Source organism: Exophiala dermatitidis (genome assembly GCF_000230625.1).
Source record: "Exophiala dermatitidis NIH/UT8656 unplaced genomic scaffold supercont1.1, whole genome shotgun sequence".
Taxonomy (NCBI): Eukaryota; Fungi; Ascomycota; class Eurotiomycetes; order Chaetothyriales; family Herpotrichiellaceae; genus Exophiala; species Exophiala dermatitidis.
Window position 1 is genome coordinate 3246277 of NW_008751646.1, and position 20265 is coordinate 3266541.

The 20265-nt window shown below is 52.5% G+C and overlaps 8 protein-coding genes across 8 annotated transcripts; 4 read left to right on the plus strand and 4 right to left on the minus strand.

Moving 5' to 3' along the window:
- Positions 1-33: 33 nt before the first annotated feature.
- HMPREF1120_01160 (uncharacterized protein) lies at positions 34-2419 on the minus strand. Its single transcript, XM_009155172.1, has 3 exons — positions 1974-2419; positions 1786-1921; positions 34-1735 (listed from the first exon to the last, which is right to left on the minus strand). The coding sequence occupies exons 1-3, from the start codon at positions 2072-2074 to the stop codon at positions 140-142; spliced, it is 1833 nt and encodes a 610-aa protein (XP_009153420.1). The 5' UTR covers positions 2075-2419; the 3' UTR covers positions 34-139.
- Positions 2420-2653: 234 nt separating this feature from the next.
- On the plus strand, positions 2654-4324 carry HMPREF1120_01161 (uncharacterized protein; the record flags this gene model as incomplete). The annotated part of the gene is made up of 2 exons (XM_009155173.1): positions 2654-4047; positions 4099-4324. The coding sequence occupies 2 exons, from the start codon at positions 2654-2656 to the stop codon at positions 4322-4324; spliced, it is 1620 nt and encodes a 539-aa protein (XP_009153421.1).
- A 1676-nt stretch (positions 4325-6000) lies between these two features.
- Positions 6001-8011, plus strand: HMPREF1120_01162 (bud emergence protein 1; the record flags this gene model as incomplete). The annotated part of the gene is made up of 2 exons (XM_009155174.1): positions 6001-6006; positions 6122-8011. The coding sequence occupies 2 exons, from the start codon at positions 6001-6003 to the stop codon at positions 8009-8011; spliced, it is 1896 nt and encodes a 631-aa protein (XP_009153422.1).
- Positions 8012-9913: 1902 nt separating this feature from the next.
- On the plus strand, positions 9914-11444 carry HMPREF1120_01163 (uncharacterized protein; the record flags this gene model as incomplete). The annotated part of the gene is made up of 2 exons (XM_009155175.1): positions 9914-9941; positions 10024-11444. The coding sequence occupies 2 exons, from the start codon at positions 9914-9916 to the stop codon at positions 11442-11444; spliced, it is 1449 nt and encodes a 482-aa protein (XP_009153423.1).
- HMPREF1120_01164 (uncharacterized protein) lies at positions 10376-13436 on the minus strand. The gene has a single exon (XM_009155176.1). The coding sequence runs from the start codon at positions 12866-12868 to the stop codon at positions 11708-11710; it is 1161 nt and encodes a 386-aa protein (XP_009153424.1). The 5' UTR covers positions 12869-13436; the 3' UTR covers positions 10376-11707.
- Positions 13437-13573: 137 nt separating this feature from the next.
- Positions 13574-16214, minus strand: HMPREF1120_01165 (uncharacterized protein). Its single transcript, XM_009155177.1, has 3 exons — positions 14613-16214; positions 14159-14562; positions 13574-14101 (listed from the first exon to the last, which is right to left on the minus strand). The coding sequence occupies exons 1-3, from the start codon at positions 15775-15777 to the stop codon at positions 14036-14038; spliced, it is 1635 nt and encodes a 544-aa protein (XP_009153425.1). The 5' UTR covers positions 15778-16214; the 3' UTR covers positions 13574-14035.
- Positions 16215-16238: 24 nt separating this feature from the next.
- On the minus strand, positions 16239-17807 carry HMPREF1120_01166 (uncharacterized protein). The gene is made up of 4 exons (XM_009155178.1): positions 17504-17807; positions 17056-17449; positions 16849-17001; positions 16239-16790 (listed from the first exon to the last, which is right to left on the minus strand). The coding sequence occupies exons 1-4, from the start codon at positions 17574-17576 to the stop codon at positions 16541-16543; spliced, it is 870 nt and encodes a 289-aa protein (XP_009153426.1). The 5' UTR covers positions 17577-17807; the 3' UTR covers positions 16239-16540.
- A 486-nt stretch (positions 17808-18293) lies between these two features.
- Positions 18294-19844, plus strand: HMPREF1120_01167 (uncharacterized protein; the record flags this gene model as incomplete). The annotated part of the gene is made up of 1 exon (XM_009155179.1): positions 18294-19844. The coding sequence occupies one exon, from the start codon at positions 18294-18296 to the stop codon at positions 19842-19844; it is 1551 nt and encodes a 516-aa protein (XP_009153427.1).
- Between the last annotated feature and the right edge of the window lie 421 nt (positions 19845-20265).

The following is a 20265-nucleotide window of genomic DNA, read 5'->3' on the forward strand; positions in this document are numbered from 1 at the left end:
GAACCCAAGTTCAAGTTTCTCACAGGCCGCGTGGTAAAGGGGGACCCAGAGCCGGCACAAGGCTCTGTGGACAGAGATGCTATAGAGAACACGAAAACTAGTCCAATGGGAATGACTTTACTTATTCCTGGTAGTCATTCTATTCATCTTCAATCAAGAAGTTCAGCCAAAATTTCAGCCCTTCCACACCCTCTTCCCGACACAGCGCTCCTCTCTCCTCCGCCATCTCGAGCTCTTCCGTAGCCACCCCAAGACTCCACCCGAAACGAGCGGCCGCCTGTTGTGCTGTAACTCCAAAACCAAAGACGCTCCAGTCCCAGGGCGGCGCTTGGTCGACCTTTGCTGTTCTCATGGAATCCAGCCACTCTTTGATCTGGCTGATTGTCTTCTCATCACTCGCGTCTCGTCGTTGTACAACCAAAAGTCCACTCTTAAATCTCCGCAGCTTGATCGGTAGCGCAAGCTTGTCCCATGCTTCAGCGGCTTTGCGAAAGTCGGAAGGGCTGACCAACTCCACCCCGTTTTGGCTTCTATTGAACATTGCCCAGAGGTCGACGAGACTCATGGTTCCCCCTTGGCCCCGAAGAATCCCGCGCCGATCATCTGTGGCATATTCGGCAAGGTTCCTTGCCAGTTCAGAAATGTAGAGAGAAGTGGAACTGTCTCCCAGCAGATCTTTTGTAGTGACCATTCCTAATGCAGCGGCGGATTGGGACAGCACCGGGTCAGAGGCTGAACCAGACAAACCTATGCTTGAACCCGACTCTGTCGCAAAGCGCTCGGCTAGAGCCACCACGTCTTTGGCGGACGCCATTAGAGCCTCCAGGTCTTCGAAAGCATTGCCCAGGACTGTTTCGTTGATCTTGCGGGTCTGCAAGCCACGTTGCTCCAGCCCTGCGATTCCCACAGATACTGGTCGTGACGCAGACCCCGGGGTAGCTTTGGGGCTGTCGAAAGGCGTCTGGGAGCGGTCGACCTCTGCTCTAGGAACTGGTGGCGCATTTTGTAGGAGCCATTTCCGCTGGATCATGGCGTTTTTCAGCCGTTCATAGAAGACTCTGTCGCCACCATTACGGAAAGAGAACTTCACGCAGAGAGGCTCATGCTCTTCCTCCAGAGTGAGCCCGGAAATTTCGGGCCCCGGAGACCCAGATCGCGCCGCTGAGCTCTCGAAATCAGCTATCTGGGCACGCCTCGGCATTGGAAGCGGCGCAGAACACATCTCGCATATCCGCATGCCTGGGTAGTTATGGAACGTACAACGAGGGCAAGGGATAGTATCCGATGTATTGCCATCGTCCTGGGAATGACTCGTTCCATGTATAGAGCCTAAGCTCGAGGCTGCCGCTCCAGATGAAGGCAAGCTCTCCGGAACATGTTGAACATTAGCAGCAATGGCCGCTTTAAGCACAGTAGCAAAAGGTGGTTTTATGCCACAGGCGAGGCATGGGGGCACCGGAAAACTTTCTGTCACAATTGTAGGGTCAAAGTTTGACGGTACAGGATTGGAAAAGGAACAGATGGGACACACCCAAGTTCCCTCGACAACGGTGGGCTCCGGAGTGGACACCGCTGACGGTCGAAATGGACTAGTAGAGCGAGACGTTGGAGAAGATGCGGACGCCACCCTCTGAAAGGCTGGGGATTGAGGCACGCCGGGCCTGATCGAGCCGAAGCCGTGCTTCAGCGGTTTGGGATGCAGCGTTATCTTGGGCGATGATTTCAGGAATCCTGCCTTTCAGACACGATTTAGCCCGAATCCGTTTTCGAAGTAACGAGACACACCTGATGTTCATGTCGCTCGACGTCTTTGAGCTCTATAGCCCAGGAGTTTGCCCGTGGATCCACATCATCAACGTAACATGCTCTGTGAGAAGTCAAGTAGGCATGGCCTTTCTGACACGAGGCGATTTTATATTTCCTAGTCACATCGTGAGCGACTGATGGCCACTGAGCAGGCAATCATTGCTAACCCTTCGTAAAGGCCCACGCCATCTTGAACGACGAGTAGCGTCTCATCTTGGGCGAGAGTTGGGCGGCAGCCAGCAGTCAACTCTGGCTTTTTGAGGAACATCCGGCCTTTTGTTCAGGCCGAGTATCATCTTGCGCCAGACTGCAGGACAGGACAGCCGAGGATCCTTTGTCGCTCTCTGCAGATGGGCCTCAGCTGGTGAACTATGACAACCTCTTATCGAGTACTATGACAAGTAATGTCGATGACGGCTGTTTGTTGGGTGTGAATGCAGTAATGCTTCACCGTTGATGTGGTGTATTTGATGTACGGTGAACTTTTGAAGCAGTCTGACACTCCAAAGGCAGAATCATCTGAGGTGTCGGAGAGAATAGCGCCATGAAAATTTTCAATGTGAGTGATCCTACCTAGAATAAAGCATGAAGATTGAAGATACCTAGTGAAGTGCACGGCCTGAAACATAATAAAGACGTGATCATTTGAACCTGTTCAGCCTTACTCAGCCTCGCCTGTGAGATTCACACGTGACCCTCTATCGAGGTATCCTTGGCGCAGCTTTTCCAAATCGAGTCTTCTTGTTCACCCACGTGAGTGACGGCCACTCTTGACTTCCACCAGGCTCCAGACCGTATTTCCTGCGTCGTCTTCTCTCATCTGCGTCTTCTTTTGCGACTCACAATAATGTACTCAAACTCGTCAGCTCATGGCCTGCCATCATGGCAGGCACAGCCTCCGTACCAGACGACCCAGAATGCTTACATTCAAGTTCCAGCTCGTCAAGCCTTCAGTGCAACTGCGCCTCTTCCTCCACCGCCGAACTACTACCCGCCTCCGCAGTACATGCCTTCACCTTCACCTTCAACAAACACTGTCGCGGGACCTGCCTCATCAGCCCCACCTGCGAAAAAGAAAATGAATTGGTCTCCAGAAGTTCGTGACTATGTCAACCGATCATTTGCCCAGGCTGCCGCCGTTCCTGGAATCAGCAAAGCGGAGGTTGAAGCCAAGCTCAGGGATATAATCACAGAGGCCACACAAAGCGGAACACTAGACACAATCAACTGGAAAGAGGTCCCGCTACCGCAGCAGATAATCCTGGAGGAACGAAATCGTGCTGTTCTTGCCCCTGTTCCCCCTCCATCCTATGTTCCGTTTGTACCTGTTGCAGCTCCAACTCCGGCCACAAATCCGCCACATCCTGACGCTCCACGTAAGCGCAAGTCTACCGAAATGTCTAAAGATAGCGTTGAGGGCACTGCGGTACCACCATGGAGAGCCAACGCGCAACCGCTTGCAGACCGGATTTCATTTTCTTCTTCTGACAAGCGGCCCAAGCTCGACATGAGCACCTCCGTAAGTAAAACAAACGCAAGTTTGGAATCCCGCAGACGACGGTTTGAGGACTCGCGTGCCGGATCAAACTCTCCACGTACACAAGAATCATCTCGCGGAGCCTCACCAGATGCGAAAATGACTGGGCCGATCGTGGGTCGGTCACAAAAGCTTGAGAAAAACTACTTCCGATTGACTTCTGCACCAAATCCTGATGATGTTCGGCCTCTGGAGGTTTTGCGCAAGACGCTGGAACTACTCAAGAAGAAGTGGCGCAGTGACGGCAACTACGCCTACATCTGCGACCAGTTTAAGTCACTGCGGCAAGATCTGACCGTGCAACACATCAAAAATGAATTCACCACGAGCGTTTATGAATATCATGCACGAATCGCACTGGAAAAGGGTGACCTGGGTGAGTATAACCAGTGCCAGACTCAACTTCGGGAGTTGTACAAACAGAATCTTGGCGGTCACCCTGTGGAGTTCAAGGCATACCGTATCCTCTATTTCATCCACACCTGCAACCAGACTGACATGAATGACGTGCTCTCTGATCTAACCCCCGCAGACAAGAAAGAACCGGCCATCAAACATGCTCTGGAGGTACGCTCTGCCCTTGCACTAGGAAATTATCACAAGTTCTTCAAGCTATATCTTACTGTCCCGGACATGGGTGCGTACTTGATGGATATGTTTGTAGAACGCGAGCGACTCGCAGCGTTGGCCTGTTTGTGCAAAGCGTAAGTTTCCTCGATCTGTCAATCCCCATGTCAAATGCTGACCTTGAACAGTTACAAACCTGATGTACGGTTGCGTTTTGTGACCGAAGAACTTGGGTTCGAATCGGATGAAGAGGCCTGCCAGTTCATCCTAGATCATGTTCCAGAAGAATCATCGCCACAGTTGTTGGAAGAACGTGACGGGGATGTTCGCTTCCTGACCGGCAAGGTGGGATCGATTTTCCAGATCGCCAAAAACCGAGCATTCGGGCAGGTCGACATCAAGGGTCAGATTTGAATGGCCCAGTCTCCCTGCTTCATTTTTGTACTGTTTTCAGCAAGTCATTGCAGCGTTTTGGACAGTGTTTCTTTACCTCAGCAGCGGCCGACTAACTGTGCTATCTTCGGCTGTTGCACCGGAATTTGGAAAATGGAGACGCGCAGTTGCATGTCCCACGGCTATAAGAGCATGGCGGAATGGCAAGACCAGGTTCGAACTCGGTGCACTCCTAGTAAGGAGGTGCTGGGCAAGTGACCTTGCTATGTACAGGTCCAAGTCCAAATATCCAGGAGATGGACATCGACGAGCTGGGATGCAAGGCTACGAAGCTGCCTCAGTGTAAGGCACGAGCTTTTATTTATGCATGATGGACCATAGATCTCAGGAGAAAGTCTGTGCCAATCCAAAATCTGGCTCTCCTTCCAGCATTCTCAGCCCGTATCAAAGGACAATGATGTTTTTGCCAATTGACAGCGGTTGGTTGTTGGCTTGCGGTGGTCTTTTATTCAGCCTGACCAAGATAGACGGCGATGAAGAGTGAGGTCCATGCAAGTAAGCCATGAAGAATCCGGTCGGGTCACCCTCCAGACTATTAAGCTGGCTGGCTGTCAGCTAGACCGTGCATACAACCGGCAGTAAAATCCATGAGCGCAAGGGCCGTGGCAGGTGTCAAGGCCGTGTGTCAGGTCCACATCTACAGCAAGACGAGGCCGGAGAATGGCGGGACATGAGGACTATCCATGTCCACGTTGTGGGCATCTGGGCTGCTCACTTGTTGGCACATCATTTTTCAGCTGGAGGAGAAGAAGCTAGCATCCTCTTCGGTGGCTCGGCTTGTTACAGCTCAGCTGGTTGCGGCTGCCACAGCCAAATTGTGGTAAACAAAGGGAGACGCTTGGGTGAGGTGAGACTGGGAGTCTATTTGAGAAAAAGATTCGACCAGAGATGGATAGGTTGGACATAGTTTCCATATGATACGGTAATCTAGCAGTAGATGCGGATAGGCTCGTGGTTAGAATGAAGCCCACGGTATACAGACAAAAAGGCTTCAACAGCTGAGGTACAAGTAGTGGAGATAATCCATGAGAAGCATCACGACACTACGACAATTCAAGAACATCAGACATACAGTACCTAAAGACAACAACACCATCAAATCCATCTCTCTCACATTTCCGTCACTCGCAGCTGAACCCAGGCTGAGCTGTGCACGGCTGAGGTCGAGAGCCCGAGCGCTGAGTCCAGTCGATCTCTTTGTCTCTCGCCTGTCAAACCTCGGGCCCTTGTCCCGGTCTTTGCTTTGTGCCTCTCCTACCACTGGCATTACTCCCACTCACGTACAACTTGGACTCTTTCTTCCGCCGCCTTTGACCCCAGATCCTTGACCACGCGCTTTGTCCGCATTGTCCGCATTCGATCCCTCCTCCATCAACCGAGACGGACGCCCCTAGGCACACCCTGGCCCTGGACATCCATCTCGACCTTTGTCGCACACTCGAAACAGGCCACACCCCTTGCCAACCTGGTTCTCTTTCGGACTTGACCAGACCACGCCGCCCAAGCTATCACGAAGTCTCGTTTCATCCTGCGACCGACTGCATATGCGCCCCATCTAATCTAGAACCGACTCAAAAAGCCTTCGTCGTTGAAAAGGTTCCTTCTCTCAGGCCACTGCGGGGCCATCAAATGCGACAATGAAGGTATGTCTATTCTTGTCTCTGCATGTTCGCATTCACTCGCAGTCACGGTCGCATTCATCTTCGCGCCACATTCTAGAGACTCTGGCTCTGTTACTTACGTCTCCGATCTATCTAGGCCATCCGCCGATCTCTGAAAGGCGACAAGGAGTCCAAGCATGGCCCAAGCCTCTCGATTACACCAAAGACGATACAAGCCCTCCCACCGAAAAAGGTCATCAAGGCCCTCTACGACTACCAGCCTCAGAACGGCAATGGACAAGAGCTGGCGTTCCACAAAGGGGACTTTTTTCACGTGCTGAGTCGCGAAGATGACACCGAGTGGTATGAGGCGTGCAACCCGCTCATTCCATCAGCAAGAGGTCTAGTGCCGGTCGCATTTTTCGAAGTGGTGGGTAAGCAGCAGCGACAAAGTGGGAATTCACTGTCATCGCCGGGCGAAAAGCTAGACGGTCATGATTCCGGCTTCTCCGAGAAAGGCTCAACCAACTCTGGCCACATGCGGTCCGAGTCTGCCGCCACCACCCGACCTTCTACGCATCAGAGAGGACCCAGTATGACGGCACGGAATCCCGGGGCCATGGTGTATGGGGTGGTGCAATACGATTTCAATGCCGAAAGGGCCGATGAGCTGGATGCAAAAGCCGGAGAAGCAATCATCGTTGTGGCTCAATCCACTTCTGAATGGTTCGTCGCAAAGCCGATAGGACGGCTAGGAGGTCCTGGATTGATCCCAGTTTCTTTTGTCGATATCAAGGACACCACCACGATGCAGTCGGTGCCCGATCCCCTCGAAGCCGTACGGAAAGCCGGGGTGCCACGAGTGGAGGAGTGGAAGAAGTTTGCGGCCGAGTACAAGAACAGCAGCATTAGCCTGGGCAAGTTCGACAGCCCTCAAGCACAAATTTCGGCGGATATGGCGCGGATGAGTTTGCAGAACGGCAGTTCGCAACATTCACTTTCCAGCAACAACTATGTAAGTGGCATGGCAGCCAGGAGAGTCTTGCGGTCGATGAGTGCTGACTTTAATTGTGAACAACAGGATATGCAACGGGCAGATTCGCGAACATCACAACAATCACAAATCCCCCTGGCGCCCATTAGCGCGTCGGTCCCGAGATATTGCTTCGACAACGACATGTATTGGTACATCATCGAATGCCAGATGGAAGATGGTCGGTGGTGGGAGTTGTCACGGTATTACGCCGACTTCTACGACTTCCAGATTGCGCTGTTGGAAATGTTTCCCGAAGAGGCCGGCAACAAGGGCAAGCCTCGCACCTTGCCATTCATGCCGGGACCGGTGGCCCATGTCACGGATGCCATTTCGAATGGACGTCGCCAGAACCTCGACGAGTACATCAAAAAGATACTGACCATGCCACCTCACATCTCCAAGAGCATGCTGGTCCGAAACCTGTTCAAGCCACGGCCGGGGCAGGACTTTGAAATCGACCCGAACGCCTTGGGAGAGGATTATCGACTATCAGGGGGTTCTCAGCAATCGTTTCAGCAGCAGCCGGCTTCTCGAACATCGTCCAACCCACAACAACCGCCGCAGCAGCAGCCAGGAGGTGTTGGAGCGGGTGCGGGCTATGGTGGAATGCCACCTCCAGGGCCTCAAGGAGCACGAACGTCGCAACAACGATCGCAGATGCAGGGTCTGGGCCTGGGTGGACCACCTTATCTTCATTCGCAGGCCAGTAATCTGACGCAAGCGTCGACGTCGTCCAGCCTCAAGGCCGGCAACTCGAGTGCCATGATGAAGATCAAGGTTTTTTACCAGGACGACATCATTGCCATCCGAGTGCCGCAGGACATCTTGTTCTCACAGTTGAAAGAGAAGCTGATGGACCGATTGAAGGTCGGCGAGAATATCGTGATTCAGTACAAGGATGAAGCGACAAATAGCCTTCTCGACCTGCAGAACGATGACAATTTGGATGTGGCATTGCAGAGAAATCCCAAGTTGACCTTGTATGTCAACCATCATCACAGTCCAGCTTGATTTGATGGGCAAGACAAGATGTGCTGCGTGGCCCGGCGCGGAGAGAGTGAGAGAGAGATGATACAATCGTCAACAAAGGGCTGGCTGGCTGGAGTCATTATGAGCTATGTGTTTACGGTGTTTATGCGGCGACATTCAGTTTGGCGCTCTACGATGGCTATTGCTGGGATTCATTAGGATGGAATTCGTTTTGCTACTACTACGACAGCAGACTTCATGGGCTTTGCTTCTTTGGACGACAGCAGAGCGGAAGACAGACTTGCCACTTGCTGGTTCTTGGAGTCAACATCGTTGGAGGGTGCGTTTCCTTGCTACTCATTTTTCTCCTTTTGGAAAGGAGTCTGCTTTGCTTTTGGCTGGAATGGTATGGTGTGAGGACAGTGGAAGGCAGGCATGAGTCAGTGCTCCGACTTGCTATCGATTGGTTTTTGGCTGGAGCTACGACTATTACCGTGGTTCAATTGCCGTACAGCAGGAAACCAGCAGAGCTATGCACCTGTTCATTCGAATGGTTCCAGTGCTCTCATGAGAAAAGTTAATCGACGGTGGCTGTAGTTGGACTGAGAAAAATGCAGCACGAGCTCTTGATTCATGCAAGATCTTTGTTTCTGCCCACCGTAAGCAAGGGCTGATCTCATACACACAGGTGATACATACCTACTAGTAGGTAACTTAACCCTGAAGTACAGTGTACGGTGTAGATAGTGTCGTCGGGATGAAATGAATTGCCGACGGAACTTCTCGATGGGATGGCACGAGGCATCCAATCACCAACGGCCAAAGAGACCGAAACCCGGCGAAGAATCGCGGCTTTGGTTCCGAGGCGAATGGTTTGTTGGTTGGAGACTCGGAGAGCGAAAGCGAGAGAGAGCCTGTGATGCCATTGCAGCATCGCTCGCTTCACACCCACATCCACCTCACATCTCACGTCTCTGCGCAGATCAGATCAACCGCGGTCAGCTTTGTTGCTTTGTCGGGATCCAGATTCCAGTGCGATCACTTCCTCCCTCCTTTTCTGGGCGTTCGGTCCTGGGCCTGGTGCTTCTTGTCTAGCTTGTCGTCGCAGCCTCTTTCTTCAGTGTCTTGTGACGGCCGACTGTTTCTGGCGCGGTGTGCGCCTTGTCCAGACCACTTCACGTAGCACACCCCAAGCACAATGAAAGCTACTGCTCTGCGATCGAGTACGCCCACTGCCGCTCCCGTCCACGGTGCCCTCCAGACTTACCTCAGAGCAGTTGTTGCCGAGGCTTGTTGCGAATCTCCCAGTCACGCTGCTCTTCGCCCGCCTTTGCGACGACAGACAAGACGCGCACATCACACCCAGGCCCAAGCACGGAGTCTACCAGGATCCAATTGCTGCTGTACGGAAAAGACCTGGACGAGATCTTTCTCCTCCTCTCATCCTCGCAATATCAATAATGGGAGTCGGCGGCAGTCCCACTACAGCACACACGCTCAGAGGTCACAGTTTGGGCTCCCAGGAGGATCAAGCAGTCTATTAGCTGGACGGGATGGACCAGCATCAAAAAAGGGAGAGACACTAGCAGGGGCTGCAGCTGGATTTGGTACTACGAGCAGAAACAGTGGTGTTGGCATCGACTTGGACCACCGCACGCCCAATGTGGCTGCGACAGCGATTCCAATCCCAGCTCAAATTCGAGGTCAAGCCCGCCGAAGACAAAAACGGCACTTTGCGACCGTGAGCGATGTGGCCACGGCCACTCGTGGTCCATTGGAGGAGTATGATGAACGGGTTCAGACTGGAAGATTGAGGGACGACCAGCATCAAAGAGGTGAGCAGTCACTGACCCCCGTGCAACTTTGCTATTAAAAAGGCCGAGCGGTGGCCAGCTATGGCACGGCCATATACTTTGCGGTCGGTCTTAATCCTGCTGCGCTGTCATGTCCTCTCTCACTAGCATAGGACTCGGTGTTTTTCACCACCTCCCTCATCGCACACCCCACTGTCGTCCATAGCCGGGCGGCAAGAGCTGATAGCTAACGCGATACAGGCCTGGTGGAACATCTACAAGATCTCCACGAAACACTCCGAGACTACAAGCCGCCCAAAGTGATCCACCCGGACATCAACGACCTGCACCCACCGAAAAAGTCCCTTCTGGGATCCTTATTCGGCTCTGGGAAAAAGAAGAAGAAAGTGATCAACGAAATCCCTCCCGAGCTCCCCAAAGGACTGTACATGTACGGGGACGTGGGATCCGGCAAGACGATGCTGATGGACTTGTTCTACGACACACTGCCGCCCAACATCACGGCCAAGACACGAATCCACTTCCACAACTTCATGCAAGACGTGCACAAACGACTGCACAAGGTGCGGACGCAGTACGGCAACGAGTTCGACGCGGTTCCCTTTGTGGCGGCCGACATTGCCGAGACTGCGACCGTGCTCTGCTTCGACGAGTTCCAATGCACCGATGTGGCGGACGCCATGATCCTCCGGCGGCTGTTGGAGGCTCTGATGTCGCACGGCGTGGTGCTGGTGACCACGTCAAACCGACACCCGGACGATTTATATAAAAACGGGATCCAGCGACAATCGTTTATTCCGTGCATCAACCTCCTCAAAAAGCAGCTGAAAGTCATTAACCTCGACTCGTCGACCGACTACCGCAAACTGCCGCGTCCGCCCTCGGGCGTCTACCACCACCCGCTGGACCGGGCGACCGAAACCCACGCCAACAAATGGTTTCACTTTCTCGGTGATCCCGAACACGACCCGCCTCACCCGGCCACCATTACAGTGTGGGGACGAGAGGTGCAGATTCCCCTGGTGTCAGGCCGCTGCGCCAAATTTACTTTCCACGACCTCATCGGTCGCGCCACGGGTGCCGCCGACTACATTGAGATGATGCGACATTTCGACGCCTTTGTCGTCACCGACGTGCCTGCCATGACGCACCGCGAGCGAGACTGGGCCCGTCGTTTTATTACTTTCATCGACGCCGTCTATGAGTCCCATGCTAAATTGGTCCTGACCACCGCCGTTCCCTTGTCCCAGCTGTTCATGTCAAAGGCCGAGTTGGAGGAGTCGTTGCAGGGTGTCAAGGATAAAGTGGCTGACAGTAGTAGCAGCAGCAACAAAAGCAAAAGCGACAATGCTGACAGAAGTGACAAGAAGGTAGTCGACCATGCCCGTGCCGCAGATACCGACGGCGAAGGCGCCGACGTGGATGATGTTATGCGCAATCTCATGGACGACCTGGGCATGAGCATGAGCATGCTCAAGCAGAGTAGCTTGTTTAGTGGTGATGAGGAGCGTTTCGCTTTCGCCCGTGCGCTCAGCCGGCTCAGCGAGATGGGTAGTCAGGAATGGATTGAGCGAGGCCTGGGGTTGGAAAAGCGTGGTGGTCTGGGCGAGCGTGAGGGTTGGCAGAGGGTGAGGTCGCGGTGGAGAGAGGATAGTTTGTAGAGAAGACGGAACTAAATATACCGCCATACTGAACTGGATTGGATATACTTTGCTGGTACATGTAAATGTACGCTACTGTACATAGTAATACTGTAGTAGTAGTCCTATGCTTGATATAGGTGGATCGATGTGCCGGATCTACCGTACAGTAGCAAGGTCGCTTCTGGCGCAGCGAAGGATACCTTACTCAAGCAGTCCACGACCTTGAAAAGGCACTCGGAGTTCCGGACCCTCAAGGAAGTGGTGTGTGTTTTGGGCTATCATCACTTGACGCCAACGGCGCGCAGAAAAATCTCTTTCTTGTCGTCATCCACAATCGCCTTGACGACTTCGGCCATGGTTTCGACTTCGACGATCTTGCCTTGGCCATGGGAGAAATGCCATTCCGAACCCGAGCCTGATCTTGATCCAGCTACTTCTTCTTCCCGGCCATCTTTTTGTCTAGTCGGCGTTTCTTTTTCGCCGGACTGTCTTTTCGACTGTTTCTGGTTCTGGGTAAGAGATTGTTTTTGCTTGTGTTTTTGTTTCTGCTTGTCGTTATCGTTTCGACCAGGAATAGGATCGGGGTTCCCACTCCGATTTTGACCAGCGCCAGAAGCTTTGACAATATCATCATCCGAATCATACCTCACCTGAAACGCCTGCCAATTTAGCCTCTTGAGCTGCGCCACGTGCGCGTCGACAAGATCTCTAGGACCCGAAAAGATCATTATTCCAGGATATCCTGGTTTCGTGAGGCCGGAGATTCCAGAGGCTGAAGATGACAATGACAATGACGGTGGGCCGGTCTGAACTGTGGGGTTCACCGCAAGTTTCCGCTTCGACAAAGCCAGCAGGTGATGGAGCCAGATTATGACTGTTTTGGTGAGTGGTCTGATATCAGGCTGAGGGTCGCGGATCTCTGAAGTGGTGTCTGCAACGGGGACATCGATCCCGAGACCGTCATCGGTGATGCTTGTGCTCGTCTTGGACTCTGAACGTGTACCCTCTCGGCCACCGTCTCCGTCGCCGTCAGGTACAGCAGAAGCAGAAGCAGCAGCAGCGACAGACTCGAAAACTTCGATGATCTGATCGATGACTTCTCCACCGCCGCTTTCTTCGGCAGAAATACTACCAGACTCCAAAGCCCTCTTCGTCCTGTTCCGGATGTCGTGCTTTGCCCCGTCCCGCGCCGCTATTACCTCTGGAACCCCTTTGATGGGATAGGTGTCCGGCAGACGTAGAGTCAGGGTTGGGGCGCTCGAAGATGGAGCTGTAGCCGTAGTGGCCAAAGTGTATGCAGATGTTGATGTTAACGTGGATGTGTAATGCACCTCGCGACTCTTGGGATCGTAACCCATGGCTCCAGGATACATTGCCTGAAGAAGGGAAAGTTCTGCCTCGAGGCGCTCGGCGGCCTCTGCCTCTGCCTCGGAGGATGGCATTTTATACTGACGCGGACTCTTTCTGTGTTGATGCTCTTGCACCGAACGGAATTGAAAAGTGAAAAGCGGGGTTTGCTTTATTTTGTTCTGTGTATTGTGACACTCTCCTCTGAAGAATGTAGTCGAGTATAAATGAGTCTGGGATTCCGATGGGCTAGGGCTAGCCGGCTAGTCAACAAGAGAAAGAGGGGCCTGTGAACCCACGACTGCCCCTCTTGACATTAGACGAGTATACAGTATTTCGACAGGTCAGTGACGGCTTGAAGATTGGTAAGGTCGAGCTGGAGTCCTCGAGTGACATAGATACCTGGTTAGGTCTGGTGGCTTAGTATTAAAACAGCAAGTAGGTCTTGCATACTGCCAGTGCATCTGCAGATATCATGATGTATCGTAACTAGGTAGGCATCTATGATGCACGGCGGCGATGTTCCCTCTAGCGAATAGTAGTGGCGTGTTTGTGTCCGTGCAGATATCTCACCGTAGGATGATGCATGGCACCGAGATAGAACTCTGACGAGATCACCTTGCTAGCTGTCTGTTTGTGACATTAGAAGAGAACGAGCTGTCATATCATTATATGTTTACGTGGGTACAAGGTATACAAGGTCGAGTCGACGACGTCTTGGTCCGGGCAATTGCGCCCAGCCTTGCGTGATGTCATTGGCCCGAAGGATCGCAGCCTCCGGGGGGCAAGGCTGCAATCGGTATTCAGCAGCAAATTTCAACACTGATATTGCAGTTGTGTGATCTACTGGAACTGTAATATTATAGATCAGAATTGCATTCATGCCAATCATTGTATGACATCTTAGAACAGCAATCGACTGATTCTAGTCGGTGCAAAGTAAATCAAGAATTCGAGTTGCATCATGACTTCCGACAACTTCAACGTCTGCCTCATTCTTTTATTGTGGTGGCCAACGTCTGCTGCCCAAGACAATATCACCAACCTTTCTTAACCGCCATTAGTCCCATTGCGCATCGCTCCATCTAGTCTCCTGACTTCATAGGATGTATGTGCTGGCGACAAGAAAAATCGTGGCAAGGCTTGCGAAACATGATCGCACAGTAGCGACCACTATCCTGCCGTCCTCCCTCTGAAGCTGACTTCGATACCTTGGCCCGCACTGTAGCTGCATCAATGAAAAGACGAGACTGGCATCATGTCTACAAGTCTTCCTGCAGTTCACGAATCTTGTGATACATCTCCCTCACAGCATCTTCTTTTCCAACCTGTGATCACGGTGTGTTAGTGAGAAACCCCAGCACACCTTTCAAGCACTTGCTTACCTTGATCTGGAAAAGTGAAGGCTTTCCTTCATCTAGTCCGGCGATGAGCATCGTCTTCCCATTCGGTTCCTTGCCATCACCAGTGCCAACTTTCATATTCTTGAAAACGGGCGTGTTGAGAACAACCTTATGAACGCCATCCGTCCGCATGATCAGGCGAGCTTTCCGTTCGACCGTCGAAAACTCGGGCTGTCCACCAGCCTCGACGTCGTCTTCTTCCTCCTCCTCCTCTTCTCCTGCGGTCTTCTCTGCTTCACCCTCGGCATCTTCGCCGATTGTTTTGCTCTCGTAACGGATGTTGATCTTGAAAACTCCGGCGCCACGTTCCTTCCACTCCTTGTCGAAGTGATACAACTTGGCTCGGCACTGGAAGATGGTCTGCTCGTCTTCCTCGCCCGTTTCCACTAGCAAAAGGGTCAGTCTCTGTCTTGAACTTCTCATGATCATTACTTACGACGTTCTTGCTGTTTGAATCGAGGGTCTTGCTGAACATCCTCCTCTGTTTCCGGCTTCTCGTCATTGTCTTCGCCGTTGTCGCTCCCTTCCTCATCGTCGTTGTTTGCCGTGCCAATGGGTTTGGCTTTTCCAAAGGAGCTGGCTGACCCCGCTGGACCTGCAAAAGACGAGAGTCCACTACTGCCAAAAGGTTTGGCCACTCCAAATACGCCTCCAAAGACACCACCTGACCCAAATCCCGAAGCAGGCTTGGTCGCAAAAGGCGAGGCAGACCCAAAGCCACTAGAGGACGATCCAAAGCCGCTGGGGCCTGCTGATCCACCAAACCCCCCTGAGACTTTGGCAGTAGAGCCTACCGCTCCGAATGGTGACTTCTCCGAAGAGGCGAATGCCGACAAGCCAGATGAAGCAAAAGCCGACGTAGAGGTGGATTTTTCAGGTGAAGAAACGGTGGCAGTCTCCTTTGAGGGCGATTTGACATTGCTGAAGGGTGACGCAGTAGAAGTATTGGCAAAGGCAGATGAGGGTGGGATTTTCGCCTGTGGCTGTGGTTTCTCCGTTGACGAGGAGTTCTTGGGCTTCTCAGCTGCGGCATCGACAGCGCCAGTCTCTGGTTTGGCCGTCACGTCCTGGGCGTCTGTCTCGGTAGTCTTGGGTTCGTCCCCTTTTTCTGTCGCATCAACCAACACTCCAGGTCCGCTGGGAGACTGTTTTGCTTCTGCGTCGGTTTCCTCCCGGACAGGGCTGGCGATGTCTTCTAGTTTCTCGATTTCTGCAACATCATCACTGCCAGAGACTTCTCTGGATCTCATTCTCTTGTGTAGACCCTTCTTGGGCACGGGTGGGCCACCGTTTTCCAGTCCCGCTCTAGCGTCTTCAGTCTGTAGGTCTTCGAATGATCTCTTCTTAGAAGGTCGTCCGCGAGAAGTGTCCTCACGGTGAGTTGCTGGGACAGACTCGGCGTTGACGGATTCATTCGTGGTGCCAGCCCTTGCCTCCGAAGACTGAACAAGTCCGGCAATGGATGTTTTCTTCAGCCTTTCTCTTGCTGTTCGCTCCCCGCCCTCGCCATCGGAGCTGCCATCTCCAGGTGTCTGCTCAATGTGTTCTGCTGCTTGTTCAATGTCGGGGACAGCCCTGCCTGCCTCGTTTTCCAACGACATCTTCAGTGTAGGATGTAGCCAACAAGGCCTGTGTGTCCGGTATAATCTCGCTTCAAAAGTTTCGATCGGCGGCAAGGCTAGAATTGGTCGTGGGGGTGGGCGTTCTGTCCGTGACGACTCTTACATGCACCACGACGACGTATTGTAATGTCTTTGGCGTGGTTGTTGCACTGGAAAGACTAGAATAGTGGGATGGCAAGAGAACGACAACAGGATTACAACACCTCAAGTTGGTCGTGATACCGAATGTGGAGTCTGCTCGTAAGTGGGCTGATCGCACTGCAATCCAACGACACTGGTCACGAGGAGTTCGTGCCGAGTAATGACTAGTGATGAAGAGTCGCAGAGAAACGCTGGTCACGGTGCAGAAGGTGACGGTGGACAACAGTGTTTGACAGGCCGAGGGGACAATGAATGCGGTGGATGCAGTGAATGGCGGATTACAATCAATAAGGTACACAATCAATAATGCGCTGCGGCTTATTATCAGTCTCCGCACAACTTGAACCATTACGAACCAACCGTCCAACGCGCCCACCACCAACTTGAACAGGCCAGATCAGAATTACATTGTATAGTACAGGCATCTTTTGGAACATGGCCATTGTTAACCTCTCGTACTTTTCAGAAAGCAACGAACCATCTATTGTGTACACTTATGGCAATGTCCATCAATGCTGCTATAGTGACGTTCGGGGAGGGATATCTCTGCCGGACTAGTCCAGGCTCGCAATCCGACACTGGTAGACGATTCTGATCCAATCTAGCTAATAAAACATAGGCATCCAATGCCCACATAGAACACAAACAAAGGGTACACACTGAGGGCGACCCTATTTTTAACCACTCCTGACCCTCCAAGAATACTAACCCCGGCAGCCAGTGACCATGCCACAAGAACAATGTAGACTGGAATACGTGCAATCATCGGCAGTCCCAGCGCGCTAAGAAGAGCCGCAATTGTGAGTGGAAACAAAGTGTAGCCGATGATGGAGACGGACTGCATGAAAGAACTGGTCATTTAAGTCAGTATCACAGCGCAACACACAAGAGTGGGCCTGATGTTCGTACATATTTCCTCCTAGCAGTTTGATCTGGAGAGTAACCACCGCCTCGCCGATCCAGACCATCGAAAATACCCCCGAAAAGACCAGATCGCTTTGGGCCTTGCTGGCTCGCATTGAAAGAAATAGGCTGAGAAGTAGGCAAAATATGAGCGGCCCCCTGCAATACGTGGTTAGAAGTCAGGACACACTTATCTGCTCAGTTTGGACTTACCAGAGATCCCAATCTCGAAGACCCTCACTCAATGAACCTTGTAGAATCCCATCTGCATCAGGCCATCTTCCTATCAACCCTCGTAGGTCACGGCCGAAACCCTGACTCTCGACATCGCCCATGCCAGAGCCTTGCCTCTGCAGCATGCCACCAAGCAAGTACTTGGGGTACAGCACTTGTTTCATCTTCTCCCACACGGCGAGCAGATCCCGAGAAACGGTTTCCCACACAGTTTCGTCAATGGTGTTTTGTGGTGCCCGTCTATCCTCTCCAGGGATGCGCGAGGTCAAATAATTTTGGTTCAGAGGTGCCCCCGAGGACGACGATTGAATGTTGCCTGTTAGGGGAGCACGGTCGGATGTATTGTTGTATGAGGGCTCGTCCGGTTCGACCTCTTGAAGCCTGTTAGTCTAAGGACCAGGTTTATCAGGAACCCGCTGTTCGTTACCATCGTTAAGGAAGTCGTCGTCCAGGACCGCATGGTCATCATCAAAAGAGTGGTCAACTGCGGCGCCGGACATTGTTGCTGAGCAGTTCACATGCACAACTTGAACCGCGACAGGTGGTCTGTTCCGGACAGGAATGTGCTTGACTTGGCCGTCAGTGCTTTCGTGCAGAGCGTCGCAGTTGAAGGTGAAGATGCAACAGGCCGTAAGGAACTGGACACGGTACACTGTGTGCGAGCGAGATGGGAGAACGAATGCAGTGGGACAATATTTGGCACCCGTCAATTGAAGCAAGTGTCACTTTGGGATCTCAATGCCAATGATGAGCCTCAGCCGACGCGTTGCCCTCATTATGTAAGCGCGGTTCGGTTCGGCGGAACTTTGATCCACCACAAGGCTGACGCTCACCTGAGGGCTTTGGGAACCTCTCGCCTTGCAGTTACCTGGTTGGCACCTTATTGTCCTTATCTTGTATATTCACTTCAGAAGCTGGATATTACCAATTGCTTCCGGTATTTCGCACTTCATCCCAGTGGTCTCAAGACGATCCGACAGCTCTTTGATCCTCACGACACCCTATGGGCCCCTCATTGAGGGCACCCAACCAATAGACCAAAGAAACTCATGTCTTCGATTCTACGAGGGTTAGGACGAGAGACGAAAAGAGCTTGACGCAATCCTTGTTAGGCCTCACATCTCCTACGCCGTACGGACCGTGATCATAACCACCGCTTGTCCCACCAGACAGCCATCCATTCCATCAGCTCCAGCCCCGACAGGCCATTCAAAATCATGGCATCAAAAACCCATCTCACGACCTCCCTCTACACCTCGCACTTTCTATCCATGTGGAACGCACGGGGCTTTGAATTCGGTGCGATTCTCTTCCTTGCCACCGTCTATCCTGGAACGCTACTCCCCATGTCGATCTACGCACTACTTCGGGCATTGGCAGCCATTGCCCTCTCACCCACTCTCGGCCACATGATCGACTCGAGCGACCGGCTATGGATCATCCGCCTGTCCATAGTGAGTCAGCGATTAGGGGTTGCCATGTCATGTCTGATATTTGCGCTGCTGTTCCGCCACAAAGCAGACCTATCGCCTATATTCGTCACCGCCCTCCTGGGTCTTTTGGTCGTCCTGGCTTGTATTGAGAAACTCGGCTCCATCACCAACACCGTGTCCGTGGAGCGAGACTGGGTGGTCGTCATTGCCGGTGCCGACGAAGCTTTTCTCCAGGCCCTCAATGCGCAGATGCGTCGCATCGACCTGTTCTGCAAATTGGTGGCTCCGTTGGCCATCGCTCTGCTGCACGGCTGGTCCCCCGTCATTGCCGTGTGGGCCACGTTGATCACCAACGTTTTGTCGGTAGGAGCCGAATATTTCCTGATCGCACGGGTATTTCACAAAGTACCAGCACTAGGTGACCGGGCCGATGATCGGTCCAGGTCCAGGTCCACGCACACAGAACCCGACGACTCTAATTCCATCGAAATGCAACAAGAACAGGAACAAGAACAACAACAACAACAACATATCACGCAGACTCCTTCTTCCTCTGTCATTACGAAATATCTATTACCCATCATCACCCCTCTGCGCATCTATATGTCCCAACCGGCGTTCCTGCCATCCCTCGCCCTCTCAGGACTCTATTTGACCGTCCTCTCCTTCTCCGGACAAATGACCACATTCCTGCTCGCCATCCCAGACCCCAAAATCACATCGACCATGGTGGGGATACTTCGAACCATATCGACCATCTCAGAAATCTCATCGACCTTCGTGGCCCCCAGGGCCATGGACAAAATCGGTCCTGTGCGCGCGGGGATCTGGTTCCTATCATGGCAGACACTATGTTCCAGCATTGCCGTGGGTCTGCTTTGGATGACAACAGCATCTTCTGGTCTCGGCAGCAACCGAATCATCCTGCCGCTATTCATCACCGGCGTCATTCTCTCCCGATTCGGTCTGTGGTCATTTGATCTGTGTGCCCAGCTGATTATCCAAGAGTCGATCCTGCCAGCGTATCGAGGCTCCTTTTCCGCCGTCGAGATGTCGCTGCAGAACCTTTTCGAACTCTGTGCCTTTGCTACCACCATCGCCTGGCCACGTCCGGATCAGTTTCGATATCCTGCCCTTGTGTCGCTGGCTGCCCTGTACCTGTCTGCGGGGCTATATGCAAAATTTGTCCGCGACCGGAGGGGGCATCTATTGCATATGCCTGCATGTCTGAAAGGCGGGGAGCGACATAGGGGTCATGGTCATGGTGGACACGGATATCATGCTCTTCCAATGGATATGGACACGCGTAGTCGAGGGGGGTCTCTTTCTCAGTGAGCCCTGCAGGTCCGATCGCGTGAGAAGCTGGCTAACGACTACTTTGTAGTCCTGTACTGTATGCTTACCTAGCAACATTGTGGAAGGTATAAATACCAGCCAAAAAAATGCCCCTGTTATACATACTTATGTACTACCACCTAAACGTAGATTGCTCCTGGGTACGGTGGGTAGGACAGCTATGTTTGGACACCTACCTTACATGACTTACATTCCCTTACCTTATGACCTCAAGTAGTACAACAACATGCATTAATGATATCCATGACACGACACGACCGATACGACATCGACATGCCCTGATTACCTTACCTATTTTCACAACGGATTGACATGACAACCAGTGTAGTGACCAGACCCAGTGACGGTGAACCAAACTTGTACAGCACCTTACCTTGCACAACCGTACCAAGATACAAGA

Coding starts and splice junctions, on each gene's coding strand:
- HMPREF1120_01165 (XM_009155177.1), bottom strand. CDS start 15,777: ATGTCGTTGGAAAACGAGGCAGGCAGGGCTGTCCCCGACATTGAACAA. Junction 14,563..14,612: donor ATTCAAACAGCAAGAACGTC/GTAAGTAATGAT, acceptor CCCTTTTGCTAG/TGGAAACGGGCGAGGAAGAC. Junction 14,102..14,158: donor CTTCACTTTTCCAGATCAAG/GTAAGCAAGTGC, acceptor CCGTGATCACAG/GTTGGAAAAGAAGATGCTGT.
- HMPREF1120_01160 (XM_009155172.1), bottom strand. CDS start 2,074: ATGTTCCTCAAAAAGCCAGAGTTGACTGCTGGCTGCCGCCCAACTCTC. Junction 1,922..1,973: donor GGCGTGGGCCTTTACGAAGG/GTTAGCAATGAT, acceptor CGATGTGACTAG/GAAATATAAAATCGCCTCGT. Junction 1,736..1,785: donor TCGAGCGACATGAACATCAG/GTGTGTCTCGTT, acceptor CGTGTCTGAAAG/GCAGGATTCCTGAAATCATC.
- HMPREF1120_01166 (XM_009155178.1), bottom strand. CDS start 17,576: ATGTCCGGCGCCGCAGTTGACCACTCTTTTGATGATGACCATGCGGTC. Junction 17,002..17,055: donor CTTCGAGATTGGGATCTCTG/GTAAGTCCAAAC, acceptor CACGTATTGCAG/GGGGCCGCTCATATTTTGCC. Junction 16,791..16,848: donor AAACTGCTAGGAGGAAATAT/GTACGAACATCA, acceptor TTAAATGACCAG/TTCTTTCATGCAGTCCGTCT.
- HMPREF1120_01164 (XM_009155176.1), bottom strand. CDS start 12,868: ATGCCATCCTCCGAGGCAGAGGCAGAGGCCGCCGAGCGCCTCGAGGCA.